Source organism: Physcomitrium patens, chromosome 16 (genome assembly GCF_059467195.1).
Source record: "Physcomitrium patens ecotype Gransden chromosome 16, ASM5946719v1, whole genome shotgun sequence".
NCBI lineage: Eukaryota > Viridiplantae > Streptophyta > Bryopsida > Funariales > Funariaceae > Physcomitrium > Physcomitrium patens.
Genome location: NC_143425.1, coordinates 5,284,636 through 5,309,175, shown reverse-complemented (window position 1 = coordinate 5,309,175; position 24,540 = coordinate 5,284,636). Strand labels below are relative to the sequence as shown.

The window sequence follows — 24,540 nt, the reverse complement described above, 5'->3', positions numbered from 1 at the left end:
TGTTTATCCAGTATATTTGTCCACTCCTGAATTGTTTTATACAAGAGATTCAATCCATCAACAAATTTATCAATTTTCATAGAAATGCAGAAGTTTCTTGAGAAGTGATTGCAAGGCCTTTGTTTTTTGCAATTTACTTGGAGACATTAGAATCATGTGTTGGGAGTTCAGATGTTGACAATCCACAAGTCAAGGATTTAAGCCTAAATGGATAGTCTTGAATTAAACTGATTACAAAAATTCAAGTTTCATAATGAAGATTACTCCATACCTAAATTATGATTTAGTTATAATCCTATTTCAAATGGGCATTTTTCTTTTAAATTTACATATTTTTCATTTAGAGAATTGAATTGTGACTATCTAACACATTCACACATTTAGAACTCTTTACAATTGAAGACATCTGTTAGTGATTTCTTTTGTCCAATGTTGGCACTCCAAAAAACAAAAATCCAATTTCTTTCTTACTTTTGGCGTAAAAGATAGTATCAAGAAAGCTAGATTATTGTCACATTTTCACAATGTTGTGGACTACGAATTTTCAACTACATTTCATAGAATTTTAATAGAAAGCTACGATTTTCATATAAAGACATCTAACTAGAAAAAATAAACATGTCCACTTCTAGATATCTGATCAAATAAATATAATATCATATAATAAATATAATATAATATAATAAAAAAATTGGAAAGCACTTCAGTAGCAAATCTCACGAGATGTGTTTATCTAGAAAGCACCAATCAAGGAGATGTTTTCCATTTAAAGTAATAATAATGAGTATATATACATTTATTTATTTATAACAAACACAACAAACAATCATACAGCAATTCAAACACGAATTAGACAGTAGTAGTAATAAAGAATTCACTTCATTCGAACCCGTTGAATTTTTTCCAGAAACAAGAACCAATACGAAACTCAAGTTAAACAAGAGAACTGAATGAGATGAGGATTGAGATATAAATATATGATGTACTACTTGTATGTCGTGAAAGAGTACATCAGTGAAACATCTCAGTAGAAAGTCATCGAACAACCAAGACTTGCGTGTTAACTAGAAGAATAAATCTTCAATGATCTGTTGTGAAAGTAATCTAGAACCATTAATTGAAAGAGTAGTCTAAGATCACCTTTCTAGCATCACGTTTTCATTCTGAAGCAATGATATCCAACTCATTCCTTCCATATAACTTAATCAGGCGCTTACTGTTCAGGTGTTGAGAAATGATCAACAGCTACATTTATTATGGGTCGGTGTAGGAATACATGTTTCCACGCAGCATGCACAACCCACCAACCGGGAATCTGACCACATGACTATATCAGGAATTTCACAACTAAGTCTCAAGGTAAGAACATCAAATGCTCATATGATCTTAAACTTTTCCGCATGTTAGCGTTCGCTTACAAGAATAAAGGGTAGTTCGCGGTCTATGTTGCGGATTGCCTGTGCTTCTGAAGAGACGCCAGGGTTAAATCAGTAACGAAGCCAGTAAGTCCTGCGTCGGAACCAAGTGTAATCACGCAATTCTTGGATGGGACCCATGGCAGCAATAGCAAGCTCCTGGAGGGTTCAGTACAATAAGTAGATGATTAGAAATTTGTGCTGGACGAACCAGTGTGGCGTTAAACTCGCTTTACACGAAATGGACAAACAAAAACTACAATTATGCGCATCGGACGATCTCAAGTGATGCTAACTGGAATAAAAATGGTTGCAAGTAGAAGACACTAACCTTGTCATAAATGAAGCGACTGGCAACTCGCTTCACAGTGTCCGCATCCACAGCATCAATACGAGCAAAAAGCTCGGCGAGAGGCAAACGTCTTCCGTAGGTCAACATCTGAAAAACGGCCGTCTTAGTATTCTTCTTTACTGCTCTCGAAATTCACAATCCGGGCAAGTAATAGCTTGGATGTGTGAAGCCTCGTTGACTTCAAGCTAATTCTCTCATGCACAATGAACTAAGCATTTCTACCAACTGTCCACACATTGCTTCAGGCGTCTCGTGAAGCACCTACTAAAACTCACTGAATCAGGTGAATCTGAATGAAGGATACCAAATACAAAAATGTAATAATTCTACTTTGAATTCGTTGAATAAATACTAAATAAAGCACTCCTAGAAAACAACAAAGTTCCTCATAAACGGACATAAAAACTGGAGGAGGCATAGATTCAAACATGGAGCATCCTAAAAAATGCATACACTGTCTATTGGTGATGTTAAGTGAAGTCCTACCTGACGACCAATGTCTTCAGCGATCGGGCTTGTTCCATCAAGGTGTAACAGCAGGCTAGATTTTAACTGAAACCACGAATATATCATAGCTCAATTTACACTCCTCAAATTTATACCAAAAATACTATCCTCAAAAAACTAATCAAATTAGAAAAAATGCGTCACAGGAACTGACGTTCCTCCACAATATGACATGTTCAAGAAAACCTAAATAAAGGAATCAAAATATATTCCTTACAAGACTGAACAGTCACATACCCATTAGTTGGATCTCAATTATAATATTCCATTAGGTTAGAATGTAGAAGCTATCACACCAGCAGTTTGTCCAAAGTGTACGATTTGCACTATTCTCGCTGGAAAAAAAATTGTCGCACCTGGTTACGCGCACGTGCAACATCATCTGAGTCGACACGGTAAATTAACCTTCCGATCTCGTGCATTATGACATAGCACAAATCATCCAAGGTATCTGGCTGCAAGCACATATCAGATGAAAAATAAGAAAATATAAGCAAGAGAGACGTTCCAGCAATATTTAGTAATGACAGAGCTCACAAACATGCTCACTAACTACATACCTGGATAAAAACCTGTTTAGTAGCTGAGATGTATTATAATTCAAAAAATAAAAGACAGTTCTGCTTCCGCCAAAAAAATCACTCTCTTCTACAAGTATATGAGTACTCGCCTTGGCAGTTGCATATACACCAAAGAGTCCAGCATCATTGTAGTTAGTGTTGAAGGCCTGCACGTTCTCAGCTAGCCCATTAGCTCCAACCTTCTGAGCTAACTCTGACCTGCAAAACAGGAGGAAAACTTTGAGTAACTATCAATCAAAATCACAGGCTAAAATGTTAATTTACAGATAAGACAAGCCAGAGTAGATTAGTGTAATACCCCATATGCTTGCCAGCTCCTGCATTCTTGTCCCAACCTCCCAACATTGCCTGCATAACCATAAGTGCTATCGAGTCTGGATCTGTCCATGCTGCACCTTTCAATGCAACAGCAAAGTGAGCTAGTGGCATATCATCATCTCGAATCCGAACCTGTCAGAGTCATCACAAGAAATTTAGCAACCACTTGACAAAAACGGCGAGATAAGAAAAGAACTCCAAATTGAAAGAGAAAGTTAAGCACTGGCACATGAAATGAATTGAACATGAACTACACTCATGCAACATGGACACCACCTCATAACATAACTTTAAAACATAGCAACTAGGATTACACGTAAACCTTAGGGATCACATTTAACACATCCACGCCAAGAAATATCGAAACCTCACCTCTGATCCAGTGAAAATAGCGGGCTCTTTCTCCACTAATTCAGCTGCTGTCGTGGGATCAGTTGAAAGCTTCTGAAAACGTTTCCCCACTTCTTTTACAAGTTCATCATGGTTTACAGCTCCAGCAGCTGCAAAAACCTGCAATATAACATCTACTAATGAGCCAAAGCAGCATTTAAAAAGGAAATGTTCAATGCAAACATTCAGAAAACTTGTCCTAAACAGAAAGTTGCCCAAAACACAACAGAAAGAATGCGAGTAAGCTATAAGAAACCCAGCTACAACATCAATGTGAAGTGTACTTCAAAAGCCTAAGAAATTCATTCGTGCTAGAGGCAGTCCATTCCATTACAGTTAGTAGCAAACCGTACCATTCTTGGGCCTGTGTAGTGCTTGTTGATATACTCCTTCAGGTTGGCCTTGCTGATGCTGCGAATGTTCTTCTCTGAACCCAAAATAGTCCGACCCAAAGGGGTGTACTGAAATGCAGTTGCATGCAAGTGGTCGAATATCACTTCCTGAACTTGACCTTCAACCTGTCATCAACATCCTTAACAAGATAAGGTGATTCCAAGCCATGCGCTTCCTTAAATCGCGTACCCACAACGATTGACTATTTGCATACCCATCGGCATCTATGAAGAATTATACAATCGAACTAGCGTGGTCTACTCTGTTGGGAAACTTTCCCCAAAATACTACATCACAAAGGCACATGATGGAGAAAAACTTCCTCTTTACAATGCTTGGTAACTGTAAAACCTACGAACAAAAACTAAGCCCATTTGCTTACAAAAATGGTAGCAATTCTTTAATAGATTATTCCAAAAGTCAAGGATTTGTAACTGGGACCATTCCTAACTGCAAGACTAGTTTCAAATAGACACAGGGTTCAATCTAAAGAATCTCCGAATTAACTTATGCTAAGAAACTAAAAATGATCAGATTGGCCTCCACGTCCACACTCAAGGAAAAACACACTCGCTCTCGTGACCCTGCTTTCCCTTGCAGCCAAAAAAGCACCTCACGATTCCCTCAAATCTAATTCTACAAGTCTCTGGTTATGTGGCGTTCACCACCTTCCTCGAATGCAAAAACTTGGACTCGGGCTGATGTTACGCTAAAAAGAAACTCGGCCCTTCTAGAGAAACATGACCCTAATGGAGTTGAAAAACAATACCACAACTATTCGTTGTAAAAGAGGATCTATATGCAGAACTGAGAAGTCGCAAACGAAAAGCATAAAGATCAGACAGGGAAAAAAAACGACTGTCACTAGATTCTTACATTATGCACCCACACGGCCTCACAGGAACAAAACCTAACATACCTCTTCCATCTCGCGCAAAATGACATCACGCTCCCTATTGATCCGCCCTTCATCGAAGGTCGAATTCTGCAAAATGTCGGACAAAATTTCCACAGCGTTGTTCACATTCTTCTTCAACACCTTGGCATAATACGTCGTCTGCTCGCGCGACGTGTACGCATTCAGATGGCCTCCCATGTTCTCAATCTCCTCCTCCAGCTGCCGGATGCTCCTGTTCTCCGTCCCCTTGAAAAACATGTGCTCCAGGAAGTGAGCAGTGCCGTTGGTCTCGGCCGATTCAAACCTGCTGCCGGCGTCAATCCACACACCGACGGTGGCGGTCTCGGCGGCCATGTTCGTCTCACTCGCCACGCGCATCCCGTTGGCGAGCGTCGTCACCCTGGTTTCCGGCGTCCCAAGCACCATGGTGTGGTCGACATCTTTCGGCACGGGGGAGTTGTAGCGCTGAAACCTCTCATCGGGAAGCGCCAACGCGTGGCTATGACGCACGGCTTGGAAGTCCCGTCGCTGCTGCAGCAGCGAGCGCCTGGCGTGCCGCGCTACCGTCGTCACCAACCGGCCCGCCATGACGATCGATCAACAAAGCTCTCTCGCTCGCTCGCTCCCTTCCTCCCCCTCGACCCCGCTCTCAGAGTCCTCCCCAACACAAATGTTGCCTCGAACCCTTCTTCTTCTGCGACGAACTCAATAGTCTGTCCCCGAGCATCAAACCCTAAAAGGCTCTTCCTCCGCTCCCGGGGTCCATCTTCTGCGCGGTTACCCAAACCCGCGGTATCCTCAGTTATCGGGTACTCTACGTCGAATTACGTCGCGGCAAAATCGTGCGTCGCACTATTTTCGCCGAATGGTGTTGCTGAAGAACGAGTTCCTCGACGGTGACCACATTCATCCTTCGGATGATGCAGTAACAGATATCGTGGTTTGGATTATAATCCTTTGGATGAATGGATGTCGTTCCTTGTGTTTCATTCGTTGTTTTGAACTGGTGGCGGTGTGCTTTAGCCCTGTTTTTATAGTGCAATATTTGCCTCTTTTCCTTCTAATTTTTAGTTGTTTTCAAACAATCTTTGCTCTTTAAATATGGGGTTCTTTCTTTGCTTTATGAGTAATATGTTGAAACAAGTTATTCATGGATAATAGTGTACAAGTCAATATTGAATCGCAATGTAGATAAATGTAACCGCAAATCCAACAAACATGTTGCTCTTAAATACACAAACATTATAAGAAGAGGCATTTGAGGTTGTAGCCTCATGTATAGTTTAGAAGCTAAAGTTTCATCGTCATAAAATGGCCTGGGTTGACATTGGAGTAGGAGCAGATCTCATTGCTTTAGTGGGAGCAACTATTGAAAACACATTTAATAAGCCTTTTGAAAGAGCATGTTAGGATTAGCAAAAGTTAGTAGATTTTTAATTTTTTAAATTAATGATTTGTAAAAAAAATTAAAAAAGTTACGTTTTTTTATTTTAATATACATCCATTTTCAATCTTTTTTTGGATTAACTATTGTAATTATTATTGAATATTGTAACAGTACAAATTATTAAGACAAAGGACCTTACATTTTGATTATAATTTTATTCAAGATTTAAATTTCAACTGAAATTTTAAAAATATTTTAAAAGTTTACAATTTAATCATATTAATTTATAAATAAGTTTTTATAATATTAAATTTATTATTTAAGTCTTTTATTTATTTATTTGGATTGCATAACATCAAGACATATCTTAAAAAAATAATAAACTTTGAATCTATCAACTTGTTAAATATTCTTCAGCAATTGCCAGTTAGTCTAATAATTTGAACAAAAGATTTTAAAATATTTTAATTATTTTTAATATATATTATATTTATTATATTTCATTGATTTTAAAAAATAAATAATATATAGATGTATACCAAAAATATAAGACGATGAGTAATTTTTATAAATATAAAGTGAAAAAATACATATTTTTTATTATATCACTTATTTTATTTTGATACATTTTAACCACAATGTTTGTACAAACAAATGTTTAATTAAAAATTAATCAAACTCTCAATTATTTTTTTACAAAATACACCTTACTTTTCTTGGTTGTATATTTTTAAATTTTTAATGTATATTTTAAAAATATGTATAAATATAAAAAAATTAATTGTAAATATTCAAAAAAATTACATAAAGATAATAATTTTGTATGGCCTATAGCATTTTAAATGTTCCAACTTGATCCACACATACATTGTTATTGATTTTATTAATGTTTAATAAAATCTTATATTATAAAATTTGTTTGTATCCAAATTTAATTATATTCCGACCATCACATAGAGGTAAATATATGTATTTATTTATTTATTTATATTATCATTATGACAATAATGGCTTTAAGTCCAATTATTATAAATTACAGAAGTGATGTATAAATATAAAAAGAAATAAGGAATATGGAAAATATAAAATCACAAATTATAAGATCTTTAAATGCATACGAGAAATAATTTTATATTTGAATGTAGAGTATAGTTTGACTGGATATATTTAATAAATTATTAAAATTGCAGTTTATTTTTTAAAAAATAATTAAATTTTTTAATATGAAGTAAACTTTAAAATATTTCTTACAATTAAAATCTATTAATATAGTATTTTTTTAGTTTTATCAATAGGATTAAATTTATACATTGGATTAAACTAATTATAAAATCTTAACACAGTTCAGATAATAATATTAGATTTGGAATGATACATTAGTCAATTATAAACATGCATTATAAACATTTTTATAATCATTTTAATAATTTAAAATACACTTCAATAGATTTAAAGAAGGTATTAGATTGAGATTGGCTACTTAATATTGTTAAGTGTCAAAAACAACAAATCAGTTGTTTAATTTTTACATAGGTGGTATAAAAGTAATTAATTTTAAAACTTCTTAAAAATATTTTTTATATACTATTGTTTATTTATGAAGTTTTGATATTTTTCAATTTTAATGGTTGGAAATAATTATAGATATTAAACGAAAATATATTCATTTTTGTAGTTTTTCACTTATAGCATGAACAAGATGTCTTCATGGTCTTGGATCAATAAGAACAGCAAATGACAAAGTGAATATTTAAAGACTTTGGCTTATATTTGTTAAATTATATACAAGAACATGATAATTGACATTCTTCAATTCTAACATATTTGTAATGCAAGAGAGAATAAATATGTACAATTTTATGTAGAATAAAAAACATTTAATAAGACTTATTTATATCAACAATGTTTTAACAAATGAACAAAGTTTTTTCATTTGAGCCTTTTAGTTAACACATCTTCTTGCTCATATGTTATTGATAAGTTGTATCCCTTCTCAAACTATACTCAATTTTATGTGCATCAACATTTTGACAATGATTTCTTCTTATAGAGATTGTTTTATCTGTTTGTGATTTTATTGATTTTCTATTGTTTGTGAGTAACTTCATCTTATATGTAGTGATCTACAAGATTCTAAAAAGAATACATACTTCTAATATTAAATGATTGTATTAATGACTTGTTTATAACTAAAACTCTTGATTTTGTTGGTATGGCTCCTCATGCTCATTTTTCAATGGGCTTGTGATTGTTTGCTTGACTTTATAGTTTATTGGTTGCTGGCATTATTGACACATAATCACGTATAAGATTGAGTGACTTGCAGATTCTTTGCCAATTGGTAGTAAGGTCAATGAAGCTTCAAAGGATGAACTTGATAGGATGGTGGAATAATCATCAAAATAAGAGAAATCCAGAGACTTAAGTTTTTAAGCATGAATTGACAAAGAAGGTTCTTTGGATCAATGAATGGCACACTTCTAATTGAATTAGGATTAAATTTGCATCTAATTAAAGTGCAAATTGATTGTTGCAGTTGTTTCAAAAGTTGGGTTGCAACTGTATTCTTGCATTTGATTTGTTTGTTATGTAACTTGGATAAGAAAAAGGTTTTGTTAAGAAACAGCTTGTTGAAATTCTATAGGTATGAACGCTCTTCAGATCTAACGTGTCTGTATTGCAAGAGAGAATGAATATGTACAGTTTTGTAGTGCAGAATAAAATGTATCTGACTCGACCGACCTGTATGAACAATGTTTAAAAGAATGATTTCAACGAGATGGAGAGCCAAGCAAATTTCACGCTCTCACTTGCAATTGAATGTAAGAAATGTTCAGCACAGTGCCTTGAACCCAGTTGGGTGTCTTTGGGGAGGAGGACTCATGAAGCATATACCAAGTGAAACTGGAAGAGGGTAGTGAAAAGAAGCCTCTTAGTTGCTGCAGTGATACTCACCAAAATCAACTTCCGAAGTTCTTAGGAGAAGCAGCAGCTTTCAAGGTCTGCCCAGTCGCATTTCCATTGCCGCGTCTTTTCTCTGCCACAACCAGTAATCCATGCATTAGGAGGAAAAACTTCATACACATTCAGTTTTTTCTAAGTGATTTTGGGTCAACAGACAACTGTGATTGGTGAGTAACCTCGATTAGGGTTTACACCCTTCTGCACATACCTAATACGTAGAATAGCAACCCAAAGTTTCAAAATTTTGGAGTTGAAAATTTTATAAATGTTCCGTAGTTACATGAGGGAGCTTCTTCACGGAACTTCACAGAATCGTGAATACCTGTTTTAAAGGTAAATCCTTCTTGGAGTGCAAGGCGCCTGGAGAAGCAGCACTTTGCTGAGGATTTGCGGAAAACTTGTAAACTTGTGGCTGGCTTGATTTATCTGCAAGGAAACGACCTGTTAAATGATACTCATACTAGGATGTGAGAGTGCAAAGGAATACTGTTTCTTGTCTTTTCTTTTCTATTTTCTATTTTCCCTTCTTCTATTATTATTATTGGCTTCTTCTCCTGTCGAAGCCAGTCCAGGTCCCGGTACCTCCCAATCATTTAACCAACTCAGGCAAGATGCAATTTTATATCTGGAGGCAGTCTGCATTGACGCCGTTTCCTGATACTAAACCATGCTTGATCTTGCTTCTCTTCCCTAGCTCCAACCCTAAATTTCAAAGCATCCTCGAAGCAAGAATTTTTCTTGTATTATGTGATCTGTTCAGCACCTTGAAGATCCGAGTTCGGATAGGTGGCCCATGGTGTGAACATTACTAACTTGGGCAATCTTTGTTATAAAGACCACATTCTCAGCTTCGAACCTTCACTGCGTACAATACTTAGTCAACCTGCATGAGTTCAATGTCCTCTTCAGACTTCTTGCGCAACCAGCAAGAGGAAGACCAACTCAACTCGAAATGCCTGACTCTATAAAGGCCCTTCGTCGCCTTTCTTAACTCGCTCCTCCCCACTTTGCTGATCTCGAATGAAACAACTGCACAAGCCTCCACCATCTCCAACATTCCCTCTCTCAAAATCCGATCTCCCAAAAGTTTATCAATCGCCTCCTCCTTTCAACTCCAAGAACTTCTAAGGTTGACTACCTGCTACAAAAAAAAAAAAAAAAAAAAAAAAAAAAAAAAACCAATGCACATCATTCAGAGACAACTATCAAAGAACGATCGCAACATCCGCGTGGCAATTGCCAACATCAAAAATCCCTCAAGAGTACCTTAGAGCTATGAGAACACTGGAACGGTGGGGGCATCGAGAGTCGAGAGCTGGAAGGGATCGTTGAACAACGGGTCTGAAGGAGTTACGCGTGCCCAGGGTGGTAGAAGAAGATGATGATGACTTTGCAACTGGCTCGCATGCATTGACAGGCCTGGGGGGTTTTTTTTGCATAAATTTTATTTATATCCCCATTGTTATCGGCACCATTCCATGTTGTCTAGGAATTTACTTTTCATGGGCTCCTTGGTTATGCTCGCACTTACACGGTGTACCTAGCTATTCCTCGCCATGAGGATTCAGTTTCGGCGTTGGTCAACCTCCCGCTCCATCTCTCTCCCTGTCCGGTGAACAGTGTCGTGCTTTAACACTGAGAGATATCTGTTCATGTACCTTGCGGCGGACTGTGTTAATTGACAAGGAGGGAGCCACTTCGATCCCACGCTTCGTGACCGAAGATTTCGTTCAACTGTGCCCATTTGGGTCCGTAGCGCGGCGTTGTGCAGTTTTTAGCTTCGATCTTGGTTCCGCTTGTCTACATTCAGCGGCTTTATTTGCAGTTGATGCCCATTTTCTGCTCTGTTCTCTCGTCCCTCGATAGGCGTCTGCGCAGTCCAGGATGTTTTTTGGTGGATTTTGTTGCGAGGATAGTGGAATGGCACGGCATGGTATGGGAAGGATTTCATGCAGAGCTTCATGGCTATTGGATTTTCGACCTAATTCACTTGGCACAGCACGGAAATTTGGTACTGTTGTCGGATGCGATTTGAAAGTGTTGGACTCACTTCATGAGCTTCATAATGGAAGAAGCAAGAATGCCTCTAGGTTCACTGGACACTCGCACAAGCCAAAAAGAAATTGGTCTGGAGAGATGTTATGTAATTTCTTCATGTCCATTGGTCCATTCGCACAACTCATCGTAAGTATTTGGCGTGAATGGTAATGTTGTCAATTTAAGAAGAGCATGAGTGCGGACAAACCTTAGTATTCGATCCATGAAGTACTAGAAAACAAGCCCATGCAGCGAGTCTTGGTTTAAAATCAGGTTGGGCGTCTAAACTATTTTGTTCTTTCTCTACCTTATGTTCGCAACTGCTTCCATTCGAACGACCCTGTGTGAAATTGAAGCTCTTTGGGGTTTAACCCTCCTCTTTTTCGGACCTTTTGAGGAGCAAGCTCTGAGAATTTGAGGTAGGAGTAGGTGATACCTTTTTCGTTTTGTTCTTACCAGAGTTTCTATCTTTAAAGTCCGTCTTCCTTGTCAAAGATGGAAAAACTGCGCTATTGTCTGCAGCATGATTTGAAGCTTTGTACGACGACCACAGAAATTGCAATTGTTAACTTGGAGGGATTTAAATTATGCTTATTACGGTAGAATGTTCTGCAGATCATATCTAGTAGCATCTCCACGTTTCCTGTTGATCTTCATTGTGGACGATGCATACCTTTTTTGAAGGTTTTCTTCTTCTAGGTCCTCAGTCTTAAAGAACGTTATGTAATACCTAGAAGGCATGTCATGGCCAACTTGCTTTTACAGATTGGAATTGTGTTGTTGCAGAATTGACATTTGAGCGATGCGGATCACGTAGCATCCATTCGCTCTAAGGCTTGCTGTGTGTTGTCGGTGGAAGATGTCTTTAGTTTACCCTTTGGAGAGGTCATCGTTGGTTTGCGCCTCTTTGGATCACATTGCCAAACTCCAGAAATCATGGCCGTGTCGATCGATCGAAGACATTCGAATCTGGTTTTGTGCCCTGTGAGGATCTCAGCACCAGAACAATAATTACAAGTTCCGTCACTGGCACGTTCAGGTCAATCATCACTACTAAATGAGATCGGCAACCCGGCAACTGAAGAATAGCGCCAGGCGTTCTGGTGATGAGTACGATTCAGTGTTTTCACGCACCTTGTGCATTATCTGCTGCCTAAAATGCTGACAATAGAGGTACAGCTTCCGGAGCAGGAAGACAGGAAGAAGATTGAGTGGAATAAGGTCGGCGATCCCACTTTCGATGAGCTGAAGGGCAGGCTGCAGCAGTGTGGAGTCCCCGATGATTGGTGTGTCGAGGTTTTGAGAGGAAGCAATTTCATCTTACCCGACCTGCAGACTCACATCCATGGGCCCAAGATCACTGTGCGCGCTTCCCCAATTTTAGGTCACACATGTCACTCCTCACACACCTCATCTTTCAAATGAGTTTTCCACTACTCTTTTGTCGCCAATCTGTTCGTGGAACTCCTTCCTTCTACCTTCCATGGGCAATACCAGAATCTTTCAAAATTCGATTTGCACTTGCAACCCTAACATAGAAATCGTTACCCCTGATCCCTCCTCGTATTTAAAATTCGTAAAGCTTGGGTGTAGGATATCTGCGAAACGAGCAGGAACACCAAGACGATATCCAATGGAGCCGGTGGATGAGGACAGCATTTGAGAAGGTGATTGCGCATGTTGGAAGAGTCTACCTCGTCGACACAACGAAGGAAGAGGAAGTGAAAGACGCACGCGCGGAGGAGCGATGCGTGGGCACGGTGGGGCTCATGGACGTCCACGGGGAGTCCATCTGTGCACTGCATTGCATCTATCCCGCCGTGGAAAACCCAGAAAAATACAAAATCTACGTCTCCTTTCCAAACTACCACAAAGGTTGCTTAAGCTTCGAGGCGAAGACACGAGCAGTAGACGAAAACGTCGATGTCTGCGTGATTGCCCCAGTCCAACCACTGAAAAAGCCCTATGTGCCGGCAACGTACCTGGACCTGGCTACGGATGTGAGAGAAGACGACATAGTATACTGCTTCTTTTATCCGAAAGACCCTCTCAAACACGTCACACCGAGTGTGCTACACAACTTGCTGCCGGCCGAAAAGAATCACCCACTTCGCGATGCGCCAGGGAGGAAATCCAAGGACCTTCCAACAATCATCACAGGGACGGTGTGCTTCTCCGAGTGGATGCAAGGGGTAGCAGCTTACGAGCGTCCCCCAGATTGCAACGGCGGCATTCTGGTGTCAAGCAGCGGGCGTGTGAAGGGCATTCACGTGAAAGCATTCACATGCGGAGAGCTCAGAGCCAAGTCGAACTCGGACAACCCCGAGGAGCTGCGGGTGGCGAGAAAGCTCTGCAAGAAGATGAGCACATACGCCCCAAGCGATGGCATCCCTGTGTTCGTGCCCCCACATGGGTTAGTCAGGTTGTTAGGACTGGAAGGAGGCTGCGAGCTCTTGCAAGCGGCCATTCGCCAACACAAAGTGAAACCCACACAATGTCCCGTTCCAAAACAGCCCAAGCTAGCAAATTTACGCCGATCCACCAGGTCCAGCTGCTCAACTCCTCGGACTTTGACCCGGTCAAGCAACAAGAGACGTAAGCTCAATCAGTGAAGCAGCATCTGACACCCCAACCCCATCTTCCACACCCACACCCACACGACACTTTGTGGGGTAAGTTATGCTTAGTTACGACCAGATATGAACCAGTTGCAGTACCACTTTGTGAGGTATTTGCAGGCTGTCAGTTCGCCGTCTGTCTTCACTTTTTGCAGCATGTAGTGATCCTCCTCCTCGGTAAATGCAAATCTGCAGAAGCAGTTGCTTGTTGCCTAGCAAATCAGCAGTTTGCTTGCTGCTGGCATGGTTGGGTTGTGCTCACGGTGACGCGAAGTCTATTCGAGAAAAGACGTCGGAAAATTAGAGATTGGGTTTGAAAAGTTGGATTGCGAGAGTGCTACAATTCAAGGCAAGGATGGCCTTCGTAGAAAGGAATTCTTTAGAAAGTGTCACTTTAGTAGAAAAAGTTGGAGTGAATGCTTTGGAGAATTTTTTTATTGTTTTGTATTTGATTGTTGTTTTGTTTTGTTTTTGTAGTTGAGTTTTGAAGTCCTCCAAATTTGGATTTTATTTGTTGCTGATGAAGAAGTTGAAACCATTATTTTGTTGGTATCATTAGTTGTAACAATGTTGTATAAATTAGCAAAATTTACAAAGAGTGTATTTTTTGAGGTCACAATAATGTTAGTATGCCAATGTTATTTGTACATAGTAGTTGTCACATAGTGGTTGCACATAGTTTAAGTTTTTTGAGCAACTTGAAGTTTAAATTCTGATTACAGTAATATATTGTATTTTTTGAAGGATTTGGTGTTGGATGAGGTCAAAATTCAGATTATACAAAACAATGCCATTGCACTATTAATCTACCAAAAATAAGAATTATGGATAAAACACATAATAGATACCACTATTTTTTGTTAACATGAATTATGATATGGAGTGTCACCAAAATTACCCTTAACAAATGATACTTAAGAAAATTTGATTCAAACAATTTAATTTGGTGTGATCCTATTTGAAACTCTCTAATTTGAATGGATATAATTTATATATTCTATTATTGGTTTAGTTAAATTTGGTTGTGTATGGGTCATCTAAATCAAACAAAATAATAATCAAGTTGTATAAGTATTTTTTTTTTTTAAACAAGTATTTTTATATTTGTGTCATTAAAATTTTATAACAATAACATTTGCAAATTCAAAGCTTGATTATTCCTAATGAAAAAATAGATAGTCATTATTTATTCAGAAGCATCAAAGCACTTTTGAGGTGATAGATTAGCTTTATCTAAGCCAATGTTTTCTTTACATTTCCGTTCTTATTTGTCTTGACTCTTTTTTCTTTTTCTTTTTTTTTTTCTTGTAAAATGATTTGTATTTTCAAAGTTCTTCTACTCAAAGTAAAATTTGCAAAAAAATGATTTTATTACAAAAATGTGAGAAAAAATAACAAAATTAATGCTTATAATGTATTAAATATTTTTAGCACCACAAAACATTTGGAGAGCATACAATCTAATGCTCATAAAAATAAATAAATAGAAAATAGCTACATTTTGAATTAGATATAGACACTAGTAATATAACATAATACTTTTTAATTTCACCAATGCTCCAATTGTTTTTGAGCATTTAATAAATATTGTGTTTTATGAATTTTTAGATGATTTAATTGTATATGACTTGATTAATATTCTTAAATATCCAGAGAACATAAAAAAAACATAAACAAGATTTTGTATCATTATATGTATATGAATAAATTACAATTAAGTTATTCAAGATGTTAAGTAATTTTTGATAAATAATTTTGAAAGATAAAACACAAAAATGATCTAACATTTGTTTCAATTCTTTAACTAGTAATGTTTTAAGGATATTACATAATAACAAATATCTCTGAAATATTGATTTTAGTTTGATTTTAATATAAAAACATAAAGTTTTGATATTAATACATACTCATTTATCATATAAATATTTATTAAAATCTTAAATCTTAATTTTCACACATGTTTTTATAAAGTAGAATTATACTTGCTTTAGAAAGCTTCTAAACACATTCTTGTAGCAATTAAAATAAAAGTTAGAAACAAAAACCTATCAAATATCAAATAAAGATCTTATTAAAACCAAAGTTTTCATCCTCATGGTTTAGTTAGAGCATATTCTTTGTATAATCAAATAATAACAATCTAAGTTCTTCTTCTACAACGTCATAGCAACTTCAAAACAGAATAAAAATAAGAAAATTAAACAAATATGTATGAGTTATTTTAAAAAGATGTACTAAATGGAAAAAACATTGCTTTGAATATGAAGCTGTTCCTAAGCAAGTGATATGGGAAACAATTGTATGAAATTAAGTTTTAAAATGATTCATCCAACTCTACATTTATAAACAATTTAGAATCGACAAGAAACCAAACTTACTAATTGATCAATTATAAAAGAACAAGTCAAAGCAATCCTACTTTTGAGAATCTTTGGTTTCATATAAAAATTACTTACTCACATTCAAGAACATTTCCGAGTAAACTCTACAGAAAACTTTCTGTAAAATCCATGCAAACTTGTAGCTACTAAAACGACTTGTTTCTGTCTTTCTTTCCATCTAATTGTAGTTTGTCTCCCAAGCAAATTATGGATTTGTTTACGTAACAATATATATGGGCATCCAATACTAAATGCTCCAAACATGAGTTGCCATATTGATTCCAGTCTTCAACATCGGAGGTTCTGAAGTCTTAAATCTCTACACAACACTTAATAATGCAGTTTCTTCTTCCACCAAAATTTGTTATTAGCAGCATCCTGGGTTAATAGACGTGTAGATAGGTTGACGTAGGCACAGATTTCTTTAGACTTCACCTTTCTACACGTTTGTTAACAGAAGATGATGCTAATAACAAATGGTGTCGCCCTTCAACAACTTGATTGACCCATATTTTACAACTCAAGTAGCGAGAATAGGTGCGAACACGAACACACTACTTTAAAAGTAATTACTGCCAATTACCCGCAGTGAGACAAAAAGCTGTGAAGGAAAAGCCACTGTATACGAAGCTGTCATTCCCAAAAAGAAAGCCTCGAGGAAATTACATTAAGGTGATGCTAGAAGATACAACAAGCCATTTTTTTAAGATCACAAATTCATTTCCAAGCAAATGTCCCATAGAAACTCATCTTCCACAACACTAAATAGGATCTAGTTTATGTCGACAGCAACGAAACAACTGACTATACAAGGTTTAATCCAAGAAAAATGAAATGCAAGCTCAGCTGTCAAGGGGGTGTACGATAATGCATAAATTAAGTAAATGCTTTGCGAGCTTGCAAAAACTTGCTTCAACAAAATTAAGTGTGGAAAATACAAGGTGAAAAGTACCCCATCGTAGTCTAGTCCTCTTCTTCTGCTTCATTATCTGCAATGTTGAAATATCGCAACTCATAGACGTTCCTATCCTTGTTTGACGCAATCACCCGAAGCCAATCCCTAACATTGTGCTTCTTCAGGTACTTCTTGGTCAAATATTTCAAGTACCTGGAAGAGAATCACACGTCGTAATCAAAAGTCAGTATGAACGAAACTGGGCGAACCCTTCCAAAATCCAAAAAAACAGCAAAGTTTCAGCTGATCTTCATACAGGACAGGTATAACAAGATTTTCGTGCGCATAAGCTAATTAAACGACTAAGGGAAATCCAGCAAGTACTCTCAAGTGAAGAAATACGACACCGTGAATGCATACAACACGATGAAGCAGAAACCCTAAGCAAAAATTGACAACATTTCGACACACTTCTGAACCCTCTATTATCCTTAGAGAGCCCATGCCAATGAACAGAACCAGGCAAAAAACGCATACCTCTTAGAAAAGGAGCTCTCCGAGATGACGCTGATTTTGTTCTTATCGCGAGAAATGGAGACTTCGCTGCCAAGCACTCCGGCCTTTCCCATCAACCTTAATACGGTCATTTAGAAACTTCTCGAAGGAGGCGATATCCATAATCTTATCCTCCACAGGCTTGCCGCAATCAATTTTAAAGGTCTGCGCCTTCTTCTTCCCCTTGGGACCAGCCACAGCCTTCTTCGGCACTGCTGCGGGCGCCATGGCTGCGGCAGCCGCGATGCCCTGAGCAAACCCTAATCCTGGATTCCAGAGGTCTCGCAATCAGACACACCGCCGAAGAGAGCGTTATGGACTCCGGAGGTGCGACACAACCTCCAGACGTGATGGATGAATGTGTTTCATTCACAGAGGATGTAGTTCGTGAATGAAATTTACTTGCAACATTCATCCCCTTCGATGGATGATCTATCTCGGCATCGAATATTGACTGTGTTCATCCATCGTTTTCTTCTCCACTTTTTTCTTTTTATTTATTGATTTCTTCTTTGTGCCAATTTCTATTATACTTTTTCTTTTTTTCTACTTTTTTCTTTTCACCTTTCTTTGACTTTTCTTTTCTTTTCCCATGGTGTAACTCTTTGAACCTATCGTTCAGGACCACCACTTTGTACATGAATGTTATCAATAGCAATGCATGTTGGCAATTTCATTTATTGTAAAAACAATTGTGATCATGGGTTTGGTAATTGAAAACATCATGTTTTCAAGCCCCAACATCAAAATAAACTTTTTTATAATTCTTGATTGATTTTGCAATTTTATTTGCAAAGCCAAGTGGGTTGAGCCAATTTAGTAAAATGGGTGGGATTGGAGGGAGAAGGGTTGATTTAGTAGAAAGCTGGGTCAATTCAGTAATTCCCCATATATATATATAATTTAAAATATTTTTGTACATGTGCATAACAATGAGAAGAATAAAAAATAATATTATAATTTGATTTTACATTTCTTTCGAAGAATTATGTCAGGATGTTTACAATCAAAAACCAATTATGTTGCATACCTTTTTTATGTTGTAATTTTTTGAAATGTTTATGTTATGAATTACAACATATTAATTTACAAGTATGTGTACATTTTCCAAACACGCACACATACACATGTACTCAGTGTATACAACTTGATTGATAATAGATTAAATATATCTTAGCTGATGTATTTACTGATTTATGTTTATATACTTGTTACTTGTTATTTGTAGATGTCATCTTTTGAACAAATACAGAAAATTGATATCTCTGTGAAATTCTGTAGTACAAGTTTGTAAATGTATACATTATGCTACAAACAAATTGAGTGAAAAAATAAAGAAATTGTAAAGATAGAGCCCAACAAACATACAAGTTGAAGGCATCTATTTTATTCAAGGATGGCATATTAATACATTTATTACCATTGTAATAATTATTTTGTTGTTATGGGAGATAATTCACTACCACCGAGAGCTACAACTGAGTACACAATAATGTTCTCCATTATATACAAGCACCACAATTTTGTACAACCACAACTGTCACGGTTGCTCAAACAGACAACTGATTCATTTCTTTATTTTATTTTAATTTATTTTAATTTTCCAAAAATGTAAATTACTCATAATTATTTGAATAAATGAAAATTTGACTTTGGTCCAATATGTTCAAAAAATCAATAATTACAGTAAAACCAGAAAGTAATTTATTTATTTATTTATTTCTAGAAAAGTATTAACTTAGGTACAAAGTATACACACACTACCAGAAGCTGAGGAACTGGTGCCAAACAGCTTTTGTTTTTTAAGAAAAAATTTAAGTCATAGTAAGGCTACTAATTTGATACAGAGCTTTAGATCTTTGTATCCAGGATCAATTTTGTATCTACGAACAGTTCGGGTTCCTGAACCTGGAGGGCCACGTCACCAAGTAGCAATGCAGATTTGCTTGCCTACTTGGCACTTGCAGCTTACGTGGATCCTGCTTATCTGGACATCATGCAGTGACTTACACGTGTGTGCACCGCGCCAGACCCTAGCTGTACATCCGTAGAGATACATAATCAGATATATATACTTCGTACATTTAAATGTGCGTATACATGTTCTATACCCACAATGCTGTAACAGGCATGATCCATGGATGAATGAGTCCTCGAATTGAGATGGTGTTTTTGGACTTATGGGATATAGGGTTAATTTCTGTCCATTTTTTTGGGACTTGAGAGTAGGCTTGAGAAGCAACAAGAGGATGATCTTGTTCTTCAGAGCTAAGTAGTTTCATTAGTAGTACGTAGTAACTAACTAACTAACTAACTAACTCACTGACTAACTGACCGACGGCAGTGCTGGGACGCATGATGGATTTTTCTCTGGGGCTAGTCCTTTTCTTTGTCCTCAGGGCCGTGTGCATGCAGCCAAAGCAGGACAGTGAGTTCTCCTGACAAAGCCTAGAATGAGGGCTGTTCCCTCCCACGTTCCCAAAGTTCCTCTTTTGGCAGCCCAGGTTCTGCATGGAAAAGTGTAGGCAATGAATGAGGGGGGATGTGGAAAGGAATATAAGTTAAAAAAATGATAGGGGGTCCCCCTCCATGTGAAGGGAATATATATATATATATATATATATATATATATATGTTTACAGAAAACTATCGCCTTAGGGACTTATTCCCATGTTTTTAGAGTGTAAACGACGCCCAAGTCTATGACTTGTTTTTCGACAATGTCCAAACTAAGACCACTAAAAAAAAATAAAAATAAAAAATCGTCTTTCTCCTTTTGCTTTTTGCAACATTGAAAAACCTGAGAGGGGTGTTAATGTTCTTTACAACATATCATATCGACATACTCACTTTTTTTTTTTTTTTTTTTTTTTTCTTTTCTTACTTTCTTTTCTTGTGAAGAATGCGTGTTACCAAAAAAGGAAAAGAAAAAGAAAAAGAAAAAGAAAATATATATATATTCCAAAATTTGGATTCTTCCCACTTCGTCAAATAATCGCAGCAGTTGGAGAAAGCATTCGTTTGGGAGGACGTGGATGAAAGTTAATGCTGATAACATCCATATCTCGACTGTATTCTGTTCCTTCATAAAACAGAAACTGAACCATTGGACGGTTTTAGAATGGCGGAGCAGAAATAGGATCGCGGCGGAAGTGCACCCGGTAACCGTTTTCGCGAGGCTCGCGACGCCGCATCGTCGCGGCAGCGGAATCTTGCTTAGCCATGCCCTTGCATGTGGAGCCCACTCTCGCTGTCCGAAACTTTTCCCAATTCACGTAGCAATTAGAGAATTTTGGCTTAGCAGATTTTTTCATCAGTACAGTGTCTGTGTGAGTTCAGCTCCACCGAATCCCACGAGGATGAGCTCCAGGGATTGGTGACGGAAACCCTCCTTTCAGTGAGCTGGAGCTCGCACTTGGGGTGCGCCGCTGGCAACGTGACGCGCCATCTGCATTGCTGAATTCCTGTCGGAAGTTAAGGTGGCTTGCTGTGATTTTAGCGAAGTTTTGCGTTGCTGCTGCTGTAGGTCCAGCTGTGGTGGTGGGTGGAAGCCAGAGGGGCATCTGAGCTGCAGCTCGGAGCTTAGGCTGAAGCTCTTTTAATTGAGTCGTTTCCATCGTGTTGAATTGGTAGATTGCTAGACTAGGCTGTTGCTGCTGCTGATGATGATTCAGCTTCCGGGGTATTGGTTTCCTTTTTTCTCTTCAGAGTACCCAAGCTTAGAGGTTGCTGTGTGGTTCGCGCCACTTCAGAGTACTGAACCTGAGCGCTTCAAATATCTGGCAAGGGTCTTACTCGCGAGGTAGTCTGCTAGGATTGGTGGCCTTGTAGTAATCAATTGAGTCGTTTTTGCTTGGGTCGCATGTACGAGGAGTCGTAGGCTGTGGATTATGGTGCTGGTTTAATTTCTGATTTTTTGGGGTTGAGTATTGTAGGATTTTTTTTTTTTTTTTTTTTTTTTTTTGTGAAGCGACTAAGAGTAACGGATGTTAGGGTATCTGCTGGGGATGGTTTCATTTAAAACGAGTATTTCGTTTGTTTTCGTTGGGGTTTTTTCCTCTCTCCCAAGCAGAAGGGGGAGTGGTGCTTAATGGGCAGCTTGGAGGTTCGCGGGCTAAAGTTGTGGCTTTACGACCAGTTGTTGCAATAGGATGTGGAGGTATCTTTGCAGAGGGAGCTGTTGTGAAGGTTTGGGGTGATGTCTGAGGTGGTGATGGGTACTATAGATGCGGATGGAGACGCGGAATTAGCTAACGAGCCAGTGAAGTTCAGTTGGGAGCAAATTGTGGCAATGCAAAAGGAGAGCGCGGCGTTGCGAGCTCAAGCAGCAGCTGTGTTGACGGCATTGCCTGCAGGACCAACTCCCCGGGCGCGTCGTCTTCCTCCTCGCAATGAGTATCCGCTCTTTGTTCCTGTGAGTACCTACAGCTGGTATCACTTGCTAGATAAATCAATAGTCCGATTAGGCACAGTATAAAATATCCCCTCAACCATGACCTTCTTACTAGACAATGGTGCGTGATTCTTGTTGTTGGGTAAGTTTCGGTTGGGTGATCTCCTAATGTCCACTGTTGCAGACCTACAGCAATAGGTTTTATTTACGTGTGTATGTGTGTGTGGTTTTCCGAATTAGACTCTGGGGAACTCCGTTCAAGAAGATTCTTTCAAAGGAAGGCTCATGGAATATCGTTACGGAAGTAATTCAACAAAACCAGAGATTGAACTTGCCGATTCTGCTACTGCACCCAATAAATCTGTGCAGCTGCTCTCCGATGCGCTGCGCCATGCTCACAGCAACAGAAGCAGTTATAACCCCAGCGTCGCATTAAGCCCTGAGACATTACAATTAAACGAGGTAACCCCCAAGTCCACCAGATCCGGTAGGAGTGATGCTGCTAGCCTTCCCGTAACTCCTGCTGGCCTGCTCCGACACATGATCTTGCAGGAGAGGCAGCAAGCTCTAAATTTTGGAGAAACAAGTCGGAGGATCGCTCCTCGTCCTACTAGACAGGCGATGGAGGTTGGAAAGCTAGGGAGTGGGAACCGTGCGCGTACTGCAAGAGCAACCCGAAGGGGCTCTGCGTCTCCCACAGATGTTACCTTGTGGAAAGCGTGTTCCGGGGGCTTGTCAATGGTGGCTCCATTTGCAGACGGTATATCCGCCGCAGTTATTCTCATAATCAATCCATCCGTTTAAAATGTTGTCATGTCTCTGCTACTTTTGCGTCATAGTCATGGGTTTATTTCTTGCAGGCTTCGGCTTAGACTCTTCAGCCCAACTCAACCGAAGACCAGAGGTGAACTACTCCACAAACCAGCCAAAAGCACAGCAACAGGCGGGGCTATTTGGATTCTTGAACTGGGGTGTGAAAATGACCAACGAGGGTAATGTAACTTCCGTTGGGAGGAAAACCGCCTCAGAGCGAGACGCCAGCAAAGACTTGGAGAATACGATGAAGAATCTCCAGAAACAGCTGGAGCAGACTGATAAGCAGAGACAAACCGAAGTAAGAAAGCTTCAAGTAGCCTTGCAAAGTATGAACCAGAAGTTAGATCACTTACAAGCTCACTGCCGAAACCTGGAGCTCGAGCTACAGATTTGCAAGCAGACCAAAATCTCTCGGCGAAACTCGCAAGAGTATGATGTCGATGAAGATGACGGCATCAGCGAGAGCAGCAGCTTGAAGATCAGCTCAGAACCAACTCGGCAACGGTTCGGTGTGCCTCACTCTAGCCTTATCCCTGAACTCTTCATTAGAACTTACGATGAAGTTGTTTTGAGTATGCGCAAATTGAGCCGCGCCATTTGTTACCACATACGAGAAATGGGTGCGTCATCCTCGCAGGTGATCACGAAAGTGTTAGAGAATCACTCAGTTGGGAAAGGCCGATTGCGGAAAGCTCAAAAGATCCTATTCTTTGAATCTTTATTGAATCAGATTCTGTTTGAGAGCTTCGAGAATGTAAACTTTGAGCCCAGTGGAGGTGCCCCTGTTTTGGATCCCATAATCCTGCAGCACGTCAGCTTTCAGGCATTTAAGGAGCTGCAGATTGTGACTTGGTTAGACATAGAGGAACGGTTGGACAAGCAAAACGTCATTGTGAACCACAACTTTCATCAGTTCTTTGTGGTGAGGATGGAGATTGTGCTTCACCAGCTTGGAGAAGTCGGTGAAACCAACATGCCGGGGTCGGTAATTTCTGCCTTTTTTGATGCCATCAAAGCTGTGTGGCTGTTGCATCACCTGGCCTTCGCCTTCCGGCCTGCTGCAACGATTCTTCGCGTCTCCCAGGGAGCTAAATTCGAGGCAGAGTATATGAAGCAGGTCCATGAATCCGATGGGGAGCGGCGAGGTACTTCCGTGTTTCTGATGATAAATCCAGGATTCCTTCTTGATGATTGTGTGGTAAAATGCAGAGTTTACTGCAGCAGTAAGTGATGCGCGTGGAGCTGAGTATGCCACAAAAAAGATGGTAGACGTAGATTGCTTTGCAATTGATTGATCATGTAGACTACAATAATTTAAGGCCGTTGTAGAGTGCCTGCCCATTCATATCATGATTTAAGGGGAGGGTGTAGCATGTACACTATGAATGTTCTATGTAAATGTGTACAGAAGTAAATCCGTTCACAAGTAGCATGTGCCGGTTCTTAGTACTTGTAACTTTGTTGCTCCTAATATTCCTATCACAAACAGCCTATCTATTATGTTTGTGTTGTAACCTCTCAAATTTCCCTGGTGGCATACGGTTCTTGCAATACGTTGAAGAGGATGGGTCTTTTTGCATATAGCAAGGATAAGAAGGTGGAGATCGATGCTTAATGGACATTTTCATCACTTGAGCACC

The 24,540-nt window shown here is 38.6% G+C and overlaps 3 protein-coding genes, 2 long non-coding RNA genes and 1 pseudogene across 14 annotated transcripts; 3 read left to right on the top strand and 3 right to left on the bottom strand.

Annotated features, from left to right (window-relative positions):
- Nucleotides 1-962: 962 nt before the first annotated feature.
- Nucleotides 963-5,550, bottom strand: LOC112293601 (putative mitochondrial-processing peptidase subunit beta, mitochondrial). Of its 2 annotated transcripts, XR_016506948.1 has the most exons (10): nt 4,876-5,550; nt 3,917-4,081; nt 3,546-3,683; nt 3,154-3,305; nt 2,941-3,053; nt 2,631-2,725; nt 2,254-2,319; nt 1,747-1,854; nt 1,419-1,574; nt 963-1,315 (listed from the first exon to the last, which is right to left on the bottom strand). XR_016506948.1 is itself a non-coding variant. In XM_090256776.1 (9 exons), exons 1-9 carry the CDS (start codon nt 5,440-5,442, stop codon nt 1,488-1,490), a joined length of 1,491 nt encoding a protein of 496 aa, XP_090112902.1. In that variant the 5' UTR covers nt 5,443-5,550; the 3' UTR covers nt 963-1,487. The 2 variants fall into 2 exon arrangements, 1 of the variants encoding a protein (XP_090112902.1); XM_090256776.1 differs by having other exon boundaries at nt 963-1,574.
- A 2,308-nt stretch (nt 5,551-7,858) lies between these two features.
- LOC141046368 (uncharacterized) lies at nt 7,859-10,055 on the top strand. 2 transcript variants are annotated; one of them, XR_012219273.2, is made up of 3 exons: nt 7,859-7,983; nt 8,568-8,693; nt 8,958-10,055. It is a non-coding gene; the product is annotated as an uncharacterized LOC141046368 (long non-coding RNA). The 2 variants fall into 2 exon arrangements; XR_012219272.2 differs by having other exon boundaries at nt 7,965-8,067.
- On the bottom strand, nt 9,008-10,088 carry LOC149987612 (uncharacterized). Its single transcript, XR_016506947.1, has 3 exons — nt 9,969-10,088; nt 9,528-9,631; nt 9,008-9,278 (listed from the first exon to the last, which is right to left on the bottom strand). It is a non-coding gene; the product is annotated as an uncharacterized LOC149987612 (long non-coding RNA).
- Nucleotides 10,089-11,348: 1,260 nt separating this feature from the next.
- LOC112293167 (uncharacterized) lies at nt 11,349-14,797 on the top strand. 3 transcript variants are annotated; one of them, XR_012219271.2, is made up of 3 exons: nt 11,349-12,626; nt 12,836-13,914; nt 14,605-14,797. XR_012219271.2 is itself a non-coding variant. In XM_073539845.2 (3 exons), exons 2-3 carry the CDS (start codon nt 12,401-12,403, stop codon nt 13,852-13,854), a joined length of 1,245 nt encoding a protein of 414 aa, XP_073395946.1. In that variant the 5' UTR covers nt 11,522-11,661; nt 12,029-12,400; the 3' UTR covers nt 13,855-14,797. The 3 variants fall into 3 exon arrangements, 1 of the variants encoding a protein (XP_073395946.1); XR_002972914.3 differs by having other exon boundaries at nt 14,056-14,797; XM_073539845.2 differs by having other exon boundaries at nt 11,522-11,661; nt 12,029-12,626; nt 12,836-14,797.
- A 2,320-nt stretch (nt 14,798-17,117) lies between these two features.
- On the bottom strand, nt 17,118-17,987 carry LOC112293224 (large ribosomal subunit protein eL22y-like; annotated as a pseudogene). Its single transcript, XR_016506946.1, has 2 exons — nt 17,674-17,987; nt 17,118-17,349 (listed from the first exon to the last, which is right to left on the bottom strand). The product of XR_016506946.1 is annotated as a large ribosomal subunit protein eL22y-like (transcript).
- Nucleotides 17,988-21,022: 3,035 nt separating this feature from the next.
- Nucleotides 21,023-24,423, top strand: LOC112293546 (IRK-interacting protein). 5 transcript variants are annotated; one of them, XM_090256775.1, is made up of 4 exons: nt 21,023-21,493; nt 21,918-22,105; nt 22,325-22,844; nt 22,945-24,423. In XM_090256775.1, exons 2-4 carry the CDS (start codon nt 21,983-21,985, stop codon nt 24,129-24,131), a joined length of 1,830 nt encoding a protein of 609 aa, XP_090112901.1. In that variant the 5' UTR covers nt 21,023-21,493; nt 21,918-21,982; the 3' UTR covers nt 24,132-24,423. The 5 variants fall into 5 exon arrangements, with proteins under 5 accessions (XP_090112901.1, XP_090112900.1, XP_090112898.1 ...); XM_090256774.1 differs by having other exon boundaries at nt 21,044-21,170; XM_090256772.1 differs by having other exon boundaries at nt 21,049-21,170; nt 21,830-22,105.
- The last annotated feature ends 117 nt before the right edge of the window (nt 24,424-24,540 follow it).

Excerpts from the sequence above, each read along its gene's own strand:
- LOC112293546 (XM_090256772.1), top strand. The coding sequence starts at position 21,890 with ATGTCTGAGGTGGTGATGGGTACTATAGATGCGGATGGAGACGCGGAA. Across the intron at positions 22,106-22,324 it reads AGTATCCGCTCTTTGTTCCT|ACTCTGGGGAACTCCGTTCA; the intron begins GTGAGTACCTAC and ends TTTCCGAATTAG. Across the intron at positions 22,845-22,944 it reads GGTGGCTCCATTTGCAGACG|GCTTCGGCTTAGACTCTTCA; the intron begins GTATATCCGCCG and ends TATTTCTTGCAG.
- LOC112293601 (XM_090256776.1), bottom strand. The coding sequence starts at position 5,442 with ATGGCGGGCCGGTTGGTGACGACGGTAGCGCGGCACGCCAGGCGCTCG. Across the intron at positions 4,082-4,875 it reads TTTTGCGCGAGATGGAAGAG|GTTGAAGGTCAAGTTCAGGA; the intron begins GTATGTTAGGTT and ends TGTTGATGACAG. Across the intron at positions 3,306-3,545 it reads CTATTTTCACTGGATCAGAG|GTTCGGATTCGAGATGATGA; the intron begins GTGAGGTTTCGA and ends TGACTCTGACAG.
- LOC112293167 (XM_073539845.2), top strand. The coding sequence starts at position 12,401 with ATGCTGACAATAGAGGTACAGCTTCCGGAGCAGGAAGACAGGAAGAAG. Across the intron at positions 12,627-12,835 it reads GCGCGCTTCCCCAATTTTAG|GATATCTGCGAAACGAGCAG; the intron begins GTCACACATGTC and ends GCTTGGGTGTAG.